Consider the following 14,103-nt stretch of genomic DNA (forward strand, 5'->3'; position numbering starts at 1 on the left):
TGTATGCTGAGACCAAGACTTTGAAGGGGTGAGACCAAAACAAGACCAAGAGTTTGATGGGTTGAGACCAAGACAAGACCAAGAGTTTGGTGAATTTGGTGAAAATATATATTTGCGATTATTCTGGGTAAAATTGCGATTGTGATTTAAAATGCATACATGAAAATCCCTAACCTTTCGGCGAAATTCGCCGTTTTGAAACCAAAATAGGTGACCTGCGTGAATCGTGTAGATTCGATGAGAAAAAAAAATGGGGGGGGGGGGGGTTCATATTCAGTGAACTGCGAACAGGAGCGCGTGCCAGAAGGGAGCGCAAGATTCAGTGAACTGCGAGCGCGAACGGCGATTCAGTGAACTGCGAGCGCGAACGGCGATTCAGTGAACTGCGAGCGCGAACGGCGATTCAGTGAACTGCGAGCGCGAACGGCGATTCAGTGAACTGCGAGCGCGAACGGCGATTCAGTGAACTGCGAGCGCGAACGGCGAGAGCGAACGGCGATTCAGTGAACTGCGAACAGGAGCGCGTGCCAGTCACAGCTCTCCTTCACAGACGGATGCGCTGCGCTCTTTACCGCCTTCACTGGATTGTGCTTGTGTCCGTCTCATTTATATTCAATACTGAAGTTTTAGGGAAATACCTGAGCATTTGAAGTGTAAACCCCGTCTATTGAAGGCGCACATTTATTGCATGGACGGAGTAAACACATTTGTAAGTGTCTAAAATCCATATGCACAGTTCTGATGAATATACATGAAATTAACATAATATCGTCTAAGTGAACATACGAAGCAAACTGTTAAAGTAACTACAACATTAACAACACTGAAATGAGGTTTATCATAAGGGTTATCTGTTATTCAGAGGCGCAAGTTGCGTCCGATACTATAGCAACAGTACACCAGCCTGATTACTTCAGAATCATCAACATAAGGAAAATGTTCCGTATAAAAGAGAACAAAGAAGACTTTTCTTTCTATTCCGTGAAGAAAAGTTAGTTTAGGATTAGCTGGAAAAGTGCCTGATATTTCCTCTCCATGGAAGCATTGTGTCTGTAACACTAACACTATCATACACAATAGTAAGCATTAACTAACAATACTTTTAAAGCCTTTTTTTGTGTGGCTTATTTAAATTTCTACAAATGACATTTTATATAGGCTATTAAAGTAAAGTGTGTAATAATAATCAAACAATCGAGTTTTAACAATGGAAAAAGGTTTTTTTTCGGGGGGGGGGGGGCTGGGGGGGGGTAAAACTTTACAGAAAGGTTCATTAGTTATCGAACTAATGATGAACTGAACTTATGAAGCATTTATTTATTTTTGTTGATGTTAATTTCAACATTTACCAATACTTTATTAAAAGCTTGTTAACATTAGTTAATGCACTGTGAACTAACGTGAACAAACCATCATCAACAGCTGGATTTTTACCAACTAATACAGTAACAAATGTACTGCTCATGGTTAGTTCATGTTAGTCAATAAAATAACTAATGGTAACTAATGACACCTTTTTGTAAAGTGTAACAGTTTTTTTTTTTTTTTTTTTTTTTGGTAACCCTTTACAATGTTTCATTAGTTACTGCATTAGTTAACATGAACTAACCATTAAAACACCTATGATCAGCATTAGTTAATCTTTGTTAACATTAGTGAATACAAATTCAGCTGTTCATGGTTTGTTCATGTTAGTTCATAAGCTAATGTTACCAAGATTTTAATAATGCATTAATAAATGGTAAAATTAATATTAACAAAGATAAATAAGTGCTTTATAAGTGCAGTTCATTATTAGTTCATGGTAACTAATGAACCTTATTTTAAATTCTTACTGGGCGTGTTGCCCACTCTCTGATCCCTGAAGGCCGCTAATTCATGTATTCATGTATTTAATGTAATTCACAAGACACTTTAGGGGAAGCATTTTAATAATCCTATAAATCCATATAAGAAAATGCATAATCGAATCAAATTAATCAAATCTTATTGAATTTTAAAGAGAATCGAATCGTTCTGAATTGGCAAAAATCGCTCTTGAATTGAATCGAAACCTATGAATCGTGAATCGAATCGAAACCTAAGAAACGTGAATCGAATCGATTCACTGCCTACCCAAAGATTCACAGCCCTATTAGATGCAATTACTCTTGCTATTTGTGTTTAGACTGTAATGTGGCGTAGGTGCTGTTTTTGTATAGTTTAACTTTCACCAGCCTTTAAATTGTTGTGTGTGTATATATATATATATATACACACACACATACACACACACACAAACTCAATGACGGGGTAGAATAGATAATTTTTGACTCATGGCTGAAGTTATGTTTCTCCAGCTCTCCCCAGGTTGGCAAAAAAAGATCAGATTGATGCTTTAAAATATGGAATTTATTTATTTTTTTAATCCCGGGGGCGCATGCCCTGGACACCCCTAGAGGGCCTGAAAATGTGATTATTGTTATTATTATTTTTTACAAATGAAGTGTGTGTATATAACATTTTGTGTTTATATATTAATGTGACTAATAATAAATCTTATGATTATTATTACTGTTAAAAATATTTTTAAAAATAAGAAATATTACCATTACAATCACATTTTCATAATTACAAATAAAAAAAAGAGTATGTCAGAACAAATATAACAATATAATACTAATACTAATTATTATTATTTTTGTAAAAATTAAAGAGCATCATAAACATATTTTAAATACCTTTCGCAGTGTCATCGACTGACGTGCACGTGCCACGCAAATAATTTCAGTTTCACTCAGGAAGGGTTTTTCCTGGACTAATTTATTTTGGTGGTATCTGATCATCCACTTACGTAAAGTTGGTTGGTTTTTTTATAATACAATACATATTTGTGTAGCCTTTAAAGATAACAGATTATCAATCAGTGTTGACTGATGAAACATTGAGACAATAAACAAACAATTGTGCCAATGCATGTTTTATCTGTTCTTCAAGTCATCTCCGTAAGAATAAGGTACATTTATAATGCAATGATAATTTACATCTTAAAATGTATCTGCGCGTCACTGCAGTACAAATATAGTTCAAAGCGGTACATTTGCAGCTCAGAGTTCATTAAAATTCAAGTTAAACTCACAACTGTCATTGTAATTGTGTCTGTGCCTCATGCACTGGTTTTGTTTTGCCACCGTGGCTGAATTTTTAATTTATGTATACTCATAGTTGTGTTTTTGTAGACAAACAAAAGTCTCAGATTAGATGACTTCATTACTCAGTTTTAGGCTACAACCATATTCATATTTGTAAATATTGAAATGAATCCCTCCACCTTATAAACCAGAGTGTCTCTTCTGGTTCTGTCTGTCTATCTTTATCTGTATGTTTCGTTTGTACTCAATTCTACATGTTTACTGATTCTCTCCATTCCACATACTTTCACTCATATCAATCTGGAGTCTGGGGAAAAACTTTCTTTTTTTCTGAAGTGTTTCTGCCTTTACTGGTTTAAATTCTGACAAAAAAAAACACTCCCACTTTATGAAAATGCAGAAGTGGAACAACTTTCTGAGCTTCGGCTCAATGACACAACAGTTTACAAGAGGAAGAAGAAACATCTATATCCTCATTATTCATGGTAAGTTAATAAAAAAGCAACTTAATCAAACATATTACTGTGTAGATTCAAAGTGTCATGTATTAGATTACATTGATTGTAGATAATATTGAGATTTTAATAAATTAATACATTTTTAAAAATGTTTTGTTTGAAATTCCAAATTAATTTGGAATGAGCGATTTAATGAGCGATTTAATGAGCGATTTAATCCCATGAGCGATTTAATCCCAGCTTATTTAAATGAGCGATTTAAATGAGCGATTTAATCCCAGCTTCATTTCTTTATCCATTTGGGCACTTAGATCCTCATGTTAAGAAAAAGATGTTTTTTTTTCTTGTCATGCAGTATTGATTTGGTGAATGAGGATGGCATCTGTTAAAGAGCTGCTTGTGAACTCACTGAAGGAACTAGTAAAAGATGATCTGAAGACGTTTCAGTGGTACTTGAAGAATCATGAGGGTGTTTCAAATTCTGAAATGGAGAACGCAGATATCTTAGACACAGTGGATAAAATGGTGGCACAATTTAGACCAGAGGAAGCTGTGAAGGTCACCGTGAACATCCTGAGGAAGATGAACCAGAACCTTCGGGCTGAAGAGTTAGAGAATGAACATAAAAAAGGTAACATTAAAATTACATTAATTCCATGGAAATCTATTTTATTTAATTAGTGTATTTTTAAAGTAAATAAAGAAATTGTTGGCTTTCAGCTTTATCTTTCCCCTGTGCTCAGGTAATGTGTTATGTCATTGTATTTTAGGTTGCACTTTATTTTTAAGGTAAATAGATAAACATTACTACTACTGTACTTACTTTAGTAATAACAGTAAATTATGCATAATTACAAGTAACTAAACCAAACCATAACTGTAACTCCTCTAAGTACATGTAGTTATATAACTCAATACTTATTTGAGTAAGTACAATGTAACTGTCACCTTTATATAAAGTGTATCCCATTTTTATTTTGTTAAATTCTCTTTTTAGCTAAACTGAATGTATCACCATTACTCCAGTCTTTAGAGTCACATGATCCTTAATCCTTCTAATATGATGATATGATGCTCAACAAACATTTATGATTATTATCAATGTTAAAAACATTTGTTTACATTTTTTCAGGATTATTTAATGAATAGAAATTTCAAAAGAACTTGTCCCATTATAATATATGTCTATACTATCACTAGTAATAGTTAAATAAATGTTTTAAATGTATTAATGTAGTAAGTTCTTTCCCCCAAAAAAATGTTACAGAACCAAAACGTTTGAACGGTAGTACAATGTTGCAAAAGCTTTCCATTTCAGATAAATACTGTTTACATACATGTTACACATAATGTTTATTTTTTTGTAGTAAAAATGGTGTATAGTTGTAGCCTGTATCCATGAAGTTTAAACTACTGTGTTTGTATCCGTTCATTGACATTAAAAATGTTTTAAAATTTTGATCATTGTAGCTACATCATGATATGCATGCTATATGACTATATGACAAAATCCATGTGAAAACAGCTTATAAGAAAATCATGTGTATGGGTAGTGCAACTATGACTTTTTAAGTCCCGTTCCTAAGTTCCAGTTCTGAAACTGCTGTTCTAAAACTGCTGTTCTAAACTTCGGTGCTATGGGGCTGCAGCTGGATATATCTCTCATCAGATCAGACATGTAATGCTATTGGCCAGGGGGCTCGCAAAGCCCAATGTCCCAGGGCTATGTGTTTTCCAGATGGGTTACCAAAACGTAAAGGCAAAGATGCCCATCAAAACTGAGCGTTCTGGAGACAGCCTCAAAGCCAGTGAAGAAAATAGCCTATTACTTATTAGTTATGATGTTTTTGAATGTAAAAACCATGCGAACGTCAGCGACAGTTCATGACACCTTTAAAATGCTTAGAATTTTAACCAGTAGTTGAAACTGTGACAAAACTTGCATTGTCAGGGCATGATTACAATGGCACATACAAATGTGCATTTTATTTTTGGTGAATGGTCTAGGAGGAATTCGAAAAAGTGTTTTTTCCCCTAAAAAACTAAATAGAAAACAAGCATTTCCATGACTTTGCAAGCTGTTGTAACAGGTTAGAATTTAAAAAGAAACTGTATTACAAAAAACATTATATACTCAATGCCATTTTTCCTTACAGCCTCAACTGCAGAGTACAGTACTATTGATCTTCATGATTACAGAAAGATCAGCCTCAGACTGAAGAACAAATTACAAGAGGACTATAAGCGGATATTGGTTGGTAATTCTCAGACAGGTCATCGGCAGTACCTAAATGATATTTACACTGATCTATATGTGGTGGAGAATGAAACTGGAGGAATAGTGAGTGACCATGAGGTAAGACGGATTGAATCGAAACGCAACCAATGTTCTCACAAGGACACAGTAATCCAGTGCAATGACATATTCAAAGTACACATGGGTCGACAAAACAGAAAAGTGCTGACGATGGGAATCGCAGGGGTGGGAAAAACCATCTCTGTCAATAAATTCATCCTTGACTGGGCTGAAGGAAATGGAAATCAGGATATCCTCTTCATATTCCCACTCCCATTCCGTAGACTGAATTTAATTACAAAAAAGTACAGTCTCATGAAACTGCTAAACAAATGCTTCTTTAGTGGTCCAGAGGAACTGCCTTCTCTTCCTGAAGATAACAGTAAGGTCATGTTCATCTTTGATGGGCTGGATGAATGCCGCTTCCCTTTGAGCTATAAAGATAACAGAAGAATTACAGATGTGCATGAAAAAACAACAGTGAGTAAGATAGTTACAAATCTAATTGAGACAAATCTGGTTTCATCTGCTCTCATCTGGATCACATCAAGACCAGCAGCAGCCGGTCTGATACCCAGAGACTACATTGATCAGGTGACAGAGATGAGAGGATTCAACGATGAGCAAAAGGAGCAATACTTCCACAAAAACAGCAGTCCTGAGGTTGCTGGAAACATCATTCGTCACATGAGGAAATCCAGGAGCCTGTACATCATGTGCCACATCCCGGTCTTCTGTTGGATCTCTCTCACTGTTCTTCAGCCTCAACTGGCTCAAGAGAGCAATGACAAAACACCCACAACTCTCACAGAGATGTACACAAACTTCTTACTTTCTCAGAAGCAACAGATGAAAAAAAAATACTGTGGTAATTCTGAACCTAATCCCAAAGCCAAGTCTTTTGATCAGATTCTTCTGAAGCTTGGGAAACTGGCCTTTAAACAGCTACAGAAAGGTAATCTGATTTTCTACAAAGAAGATCTTGAGGAGTGTGGACTAGATGTCAGTGAAGGGTCAGTGTACTCTGGATTATGCACCCAGATCTTTCAAATGGAAAAGGCTGTTTCAGAGAGAAAGGTCTACAGCTTCATTCATCTCAGTGTCCAGGAGTTCCTCGCTGCTGTCTATGTGTTTTTCAAACACAAATGTTCTGGAAGAAATCATTTTCTTCAATCTTGGAGAAAAAAACTGACGTGGAAACTCTCCAGAACATCACTAGTTGACCTTCATAAGTCTGCAGTTAACAAGGCTTTAAAAAGTGAGAATGGACACCTGGACCTTTTCCTCCGGTTCCTCTTAGGTCTCTCACTGGAGTCCAATCAGAGTGACCTGAAGGAACTGCTGCCAAAACTGAAGCTAAAAACAGAGAATGTTAAAGACACTGCTGACTATATCAAAAAGACAATCGAGATGGAAAAATCAGTAGAGAGGACCATCAACCTCTTCCACTGTTTAAACGAACTGAAAGATGACTCTGTGAAGGAAATCCAGGAGAATCTGAGCTCAGGAAATCTTTCAGCACAGAATCTCTCCTCTGCTCAATGGTCAGCTCTGGTGTTTCTGCTCCTGATGTCAGAAGACACTCAAGAGAAGTTTGAGCTCCATAAATACATAAGATGTAATGAAGCAGTGACAAGATTAATGCCAGTGATCAAAAACTCCAGCAGTGCACTGTAAGCCATCTTTAAAATTAATTCAGTTTTTAACCTCAAATCTGTGCTCCAGATTATAAAACCTGTCTAATATACATCTATTTTCGTTCTCCACAGACTGCAGTCCTGTAGTCTTACTGGTCAGTCTTGTGAAATTGTTTCATCGGCTCTACAGTCCTCAAACTGTGTCCTGAGAGAGCTGGATCTGAGCAACAATGATCTACGGGATTCAGGAGTGAAGCTGCTCTCATATGGACTGAAGAGCCCAAACTGTCAGCTGCACATACTGAGGTGTGTAAGAACATAATGTACAGTCAGCTGGTCATGTGTCTGTAGATGATCTGACAGTGTGTCTGTAGGTTGTCTGGCTGTATGGTGACAGAGGAAGGCTGTGGCTATTTATCTTCAGCTCTGAGTTCAAACCCCTCACACTTGAGAGAGCTGGATCTGAGCTACAATCACCCAGGAGAGGCAGGAGTCAAGCTGCTTTCGGACAAACGAGAGGATCCAAACTGCTCACTGGAGATACTAAGGTATGTGGGAATTATACATATAAAATACTGTATTTGGGCAACATGGTCTCGTTGGCAAACGTGCAAACCACAAAATACATACCAATACATACATATCACTGCAGTTTTCAACAGAAATGAACAGTAGAGGCAGTAAAACAGCAAAGCATTTTTTATCGTGCTTTTTTTTTTTTTTTTTTTTTTCATAGTCCATGATTTGGAAATGAATACATTTTGAAATTTGCGTCACTTAACCAGGTCCATATATTCAGATTTTCTGACCTATTAAGCTTGTTCGATAGCTCAGCTGGTACAGATTTGTAATTGCAATGCTGAAGGCTCGGGAACGAATTCCATCAAAAAGGGGCATGATAAAAGACCTTAAAGACAAGTTCAAAACACATGCTAAATGTCATAGGTACATATTTATTTTTGTCACATTTGCTTTTGTTAACACTATCGGGTAGGTTTAGGGTTTAGTGTGGGTGTCCGTTAAAAAAACAACATAACAAAACAAGTCAGATTCACACTGTTCTTTTTTTTCTGTTCCGGAAAAAAACGAAGCTTTTAACACCACCCAGTGGACATTTCACTTTGAAACTGTCACAATATGTACATATTGGTAAGTATTTTGTGGTTTGCAAAAACATTGCCACGGGTGCGTTTTTCCAATGAGACCAGACTGTATTTAGGGGTAAAATCTGATTAAAAAATATATATTTTTGGGACCTCTGGTAAACTTTTTCACTGAAATATAGTCAGTCAGTCACTGACACTTCGGTCTAGCTTACTCTTTTTTTTTTTTTTTTGTGACAGAACCCTGACACTGTATTGTCTGTCTTGTATCCTGTCCTTGTGAGTTTGTGTTGAGAGCTTGGTGTTCGGATTCCAGCACTTCTTGTGTTTCTTTGTGCGATGTGCTCTCATGTCTATTGTATTGCCCCGCCCACCTTGTTTCCTGATTATTGGTTAATTTGCCCCACCTGTCTTCCCTAGTTTGTTTGCTCCCTATTTATCAGAGGTGGGAGTAAATCACACATCTGCAAGTCTCAAGCAAGTCCAAGTCATTTGTTGTGACAATCAAGTAGGGATGGGTACCGAAAACCGGTATTAAACGGGCCCCGGGGCTGAATTTTGAAAGACCGTTGTATCGATAAGCTCGGACGTTATCGGTTCTGCTGTCGGTACTTTTGAAAATACACGTGACGAGAGAGAGAGAGAGAGAGAGAGAGAGAGAGAGAGAGAGAGAGAGAGAGAGAGAGAGAGAGAGAGAGAGAGAGAGAGAGAGAGAGAGAGAGCTCCGCAAACGACAGCCGAGGACAGAACCAAACATTCAAACGTAGCCTGGTTACACTTTAGATCTGTGATAGTCTGCTTTTATTTTAGATTTTGTCTTCCAAAGATTATAATAATAATATTTATGCCTAGCCCAACTTGATTCCCTTTGCAGCAGTAGCCTACGCTGTCATTTCTCCATAAAACTAAAACGTAATGACAGAATCAGCACGATCAGTGATTGTTGTAAAATACAGTCTAGCCACTGTTGGTAAATTGTGGGACGCGTTTAATAATAAAAAGAGCGATTAAATGCACAAAAATGTGCGCAAGAGATTGTTCCCAAGTCGGCGCGCGCTCTGAAACAGCCCGCAGCGAGACGAGCAAATTACACTTTCGGTTTCACACTCGCGTCTAAAGGATCAAATGTACACAAACATCTATGGCAAAATGACCGGCTTGGAGAGTCTCTTAAACACAACACAGTTTGTGTCTAAAATGGACGTAGTTATTATGGATATAGTCAGGAGAAAATATAGTCCTATTATCAGTCGCCTATAGATCTGCACATCTGTCTTAAAGAGGCAGCGGTGTAAATAAACATGCTGACGAATTACTGCGAATTAAACAACCAAATGAAAAGAGAAAATCACTCACAGCTCTTGCATGAATAACTTCAGCTTTAATAAGCATTAATTTGGCTATTTATGACGAACAGTGTTATTTTACATTTGATTAGAAGAATTCTTCCTGAAATGAAAGCACTGAATGTATAGGCTGTGTATTTTTGTTAATTGTGTGTGTGTGTGTGTGTATATATATATATATATATAAAATCTCAAAAAGTACCGATAAGAATACCGTTAAAGTACCGGACCGATAAGCAGTATCGGTAAGAGTAGTAATACCGTTAAAACCTTAACGATACCCATCCCTACAATCAAGTCAAGTGAAGTCATAGCTTGGGTCAAGCAAGTCACTGGCAAGTCATATAATGTTCGATGATTTAACTGAATTTATATATTAAAATTAGTTACATCTACAGTAGGACTATGAGATTTTTATTTGCAACAAAAAATGCAATATGCATTTCTACCCAAAAAAAGGTATCTAAATACAGTTGTTAAGTTATTAATACAATAAAAATCTAAAAAATGTTCTCTCTATAGTTCTGTACAGCGTGACCAGGTGATGAATAATATTATAATGAATAAACTTAATGAACACAGATGTGTTAAAAATAGACAAAATGTAGCTAATATTACTCATTTAGATCATGTTTCACTAAAATGTTTTACATGTGTGCAGTGTTGGCTGGATTTCAGCATTTTTATTTATATAATTTCAGTCAATGGGAGAGTATAGCAATTTCTTTTTGTTACATAATTTGTCAAAAATCAGCTCCAATGCAGAACACACACAGAAATGTTGGAGTGACTTTAACCCAGCCGTCTACTCACAAACACAACACTGACCAACCATCACATTTTGCTTGTACAATGTCAACAGTTTACAACAAGAAGCATAAAAACTGAGCAAATGTATTGAAAATAAGAGCCAGAGCAAATACTTTACATTGTGTCAACATTTTTATATAGAAACATTTCTATATTGCTTGCCTGCTGCGTCACAAGGTTAGGTTCCACTACGTTCAAAAAACAATATTTATTGACAAAAACAAGTAATTTCGAGTCATTTAACTCAAGTCCGAGTCAAGTCTCAAGTCATGAATATCAAGTCAAAGTCAAGTCGAGTCTTTTGTTAATAATTGTCAAGCAAGTCTCAAGTCCGAGTCAAGTCTCAAGTCATGAATATCAAGTCAAAGTCAAGTCGAGTCTTTTATTAATAATTGTCAAGCAAGTCTCAAGTCCTCAAAAGTGCGACTTGAGTCTGACTCGAGTCCCCCACCTCTACTATTTATTCTCCCTGTGTTTGCAGTCCTGGGCTGGATCATTGTCGTACGAAATGCCTTGCATTTCACTCTTCCTTGTGCCAAGCCAAGTCCAGTCTTGTTTTTTCCCCTCAGTTAGTTTTTGTCTGTTTTGTCTTGTCTTGTTTTATTTTATTATTATTATTAAAACCCATTTATATGCATTTTTGACTTGTCGCCTGACGCCTAACCTCAACCATGACAGATATAATTCATAAACAAAGTAATTATGTCTACTTGAGCACATTCTAAAATTAATTCATGTAAAGCCAAAATTAAACCCATTGACAAACCCATAGCTCAAGCCCATATCATGCAAACATTGGCTCCACCATAAAGTGTTGGCTAGGATGTTAATAAGCAAACCTGAATGTGATAGCTGTCCTGACAGTGAACATGAGAGATTATGACCAGATTTGTGTGTGTTATAGTGTAGATTATGGAGGAGAGATCAGAATGACAACAGGACCACAAAGATGTAGGTGTAAACACACACACACACACACACATCTTTATGCCATGGGTTGTTGCTGTTGTGTTCTTATTTCTTTATTTTTGTGTTCAGATGCCCGTGATCTCTTATTGGATCCAAACACAGCACATACTCAACTAATTTTGTCTGAGAAGAAAAGGAAAATTACGCGTGTATTAGAGCATCAGCCATATCCTGATCATCCAGAGAGATTTGATACGTGGTGTCAGGTTCTGTGTGAAGACAGTCTGACTGGACGCTGTTACTGGGAGGCAGAATGGGATGGACTGGAGACAGGAATATCTGTGACATATAAAGGAATCCAGAGGAAAGGTGGATGTGACTGTCTGTTTGGATACAACAACAAATCCTGGAATTTGTTCTGCACTGCTAATGGATTCACTGTCTCGCACAATAATAACAGAACTGACATATCTGTCCCTTCACACCACTCTAATAGAGTAGGAGTGTATCTGGACTGGTCTGCTGGCACTCTGTCCTTCTACAGCGTCTCTGACACACACACACTCACACACTTACACACATTCAACACCACATTCACTGAACCCCTCTATGCTGGATTTAGGGTTTATGATTCCTCAGTGTCTCTGTGTCACATAGGCACAGGTGTAACTACATTTTAATGGACATTGTAGAGGCCGAGAAACAACTGACATAAACAAGATTCTAGAAACTTTTCAATCATGGATGTCAGCAACAGATATAATTAGAAAAACATAACTCTGATAATGTTCAGCACAACTCTATGTAAGCAATCGTCATAGTTGTGACTCAATCATCTTCTGGATGCTCCTGGATTCCCAGTTTGTAGTAGTTGAATCTAGAGATTCCTGATCTCAAGAATCTGTAGAAGCTTGTGTGAAGAAAACAAAAACTCTCAGAAACGTATGTAAAATTCTAATTATGATGACATGGTTAAATTGTTGTCGATTGTAGATGCACCTCTGCTTTAAACTGAGCCCAGTGTACAGATTATTGCATTATTGTGTGTTCTGGGGTGCCAGTAGAAATCTTGTCCCAGGACCGGGGCCCTTATGGACGACCCTTATAGGCACTTTTAGAACCTTGTTCAGAGCTATCATCTTGCGGAACACACCTGAAAAATTAACCAAAGTGTTCAGGATTATTTAGAAAATGATATCTTGTATAAATTGCATGATATGATGGATTAGGAATGGAGCTGAACCCTGAAGGACACTGGACTTCTAAAGCTATAGTTTCCCACCCCTGAGGTTGAGGACAAGACAGTTCAGAAGTGAAAAAAAAGAAAGAAATGTGTATGCTTCAAATTTAGGACACTTAGACATGTCATAAATGCAGTGTGTTTTGCTTCTTACATTTGTATACCCTAATTGGGCAGTGCTGGGAGACTACTGGGAGACACAACTCCAAAAAATAAAAACCAACAATATCAAAATATCTTCCGGGAAATGTGTCCATACAAGCAGTTCCACCCTTTATGACATCATATAGGGCCATATTCGATATTTATAAAAAATCTTTTTATATTAAATTTCTACATAAACCAAAACTGTCGCTACAACCTGTCCAGATACAAAACATGATCAGCGGTTCAACAAACTTTAGACACTTTATTTCCACTTTTCAAATATGTTCGTCTTTATTTGACAATAAACACCTTTCCGATTGGATATGTTATGAGAGCGCTGCTACGCCCCTGGTGTCTACAGTACATATCAAAGATGGCAATGTCAAAATATCGTATTATTCCACAGAATATAGAAAGTCACACAGGTTTGGAACAGCATGAAGGTGAGCAAATGATGATAATGTTAATTTTGTGTGAGCTGTCACTTTAACATGTGTGTTATGTTACTTGAGAAGTGATGGTGATGTGCGCCACTAGAGGGAGATGTTTACTAAACTGACACTGGACTCTCATTTGCTGGATTATTCATCACTGTTTATGTGTGATAATCTGGCTGAACTGCTGAAAGGATCATACAGTCCTTCTCATACACGTCAGGTAAAGCATGTCAGACCTGTATGATAAAAGGTTTATTTGCAGGTCTTGACATCTCTAATTCTACTTAATCACATCATCACTAAAACTATTAAAAGTAACGTGTGATATTAATTTAAGTGTACTTTGTGGGCTGTTTAACTCCTGTTATTCATACTCTTAACCACCTCCTCACAGCCAGTCTGAGGGTCTAAGTCACGAGCGGTTTTACACACGTAAATTAGTCTGAAGCTGCTCTTTTAGTGCACTTATTCATCTGGTCTGTAAGGTGGTAGTGAGCTTTGGGTTTTTTCTTTGAATTTCGGTTCTTGCTTTCGGTGAATAGCATCAGGCTTACATTTTTTGGATTGTCGTCATTGGCAAACGTGAGAG

General features: G+C 37.0%; 1 protein-coding gene across 3 annotated transcripts; it reads left to right on the top strand.

The window, feature by feature from the left end:
• Positions 1-3,582: 3,582 nt before the first annotated feature.
• On the top strand, positions 3,583-13,742 carry LOC137072622 (protein NLRC3-like). Of its 3 annotated transcripts, none has more exons than XM_067440488.1 (7): positions 3,583-3,616; positions 3,945-4,220; positions 5,746-7,558; positions 7,655-7,828; positions 7,897-8,070; positions 11,686-11,732; positions 11,820-13,742. In XM_067440488.1, the coding sequence occupies exons 2-7, from the start codon at positions 3,959-3,961 to the stop codon at positions 12,368-12,370; spliced, it is 3,021 nt and encodes a 1,006-aa protein (XP_067296589.1). In that variant the 5' UTR covers positions 3,583-3,616; positions 3,945-3,958; the 3' UTR covers positions 12,371-13,742. The 3 variants fall into 3 exon arrangements, with proteins under 3 accessions (XP_067296589.1, XP_067296590.1, XP_067296591.1); XM_067440489.1 differs by having other exon boundaries at positions 11,691-11,732; positions 11,820-11,957; XM_067440490.1 differs by lacking the exon at positions 11,686-11,732 and having other exon boundaries at positions 11,820-11,950.
• The last annotated feature ends 361 nt before the right edge of the window (positions 13,743-14,103 follow it).

The sequence above is a fragment of the Pseudorasbora parva genome, chromosome 4 (genome assembly GCF_024679245.1).
Source record: "Pseudorasbora parva isolate DD20220531a chromosome 4, ASM2467924v1, whole genome shotgun sequence".
NCBI lineage: Eukaryota > Metazoa > Chordata > Actinopteri > Cypriniformes > Gobionidae > Pseudorasbora > Pseudorasbora parva.

Coding starts and splice junctions, on each gene's coding strand:
- LOC137072622 (XM_067440488.1), top strand. CDS start 3,959: ATGAGGATGGCATCTGTTAAAGAGCTGCTTGTGAACTCACTGAAGGAA. Junction 4,221..5,745: donor AGAGAATGAACATAAAAAAG/GTAACATTAAAA, acceptor TTTTCCTTACAG/CCTCAACTGCAGAGTACAGT. Junction 11,733..11,819: donor GACAACAGGACCACAAAGAT/GTAGGTGTAAAC, acceptor TTTTGTGTTCAG/ATGCCCGTGATCTCTTATTG.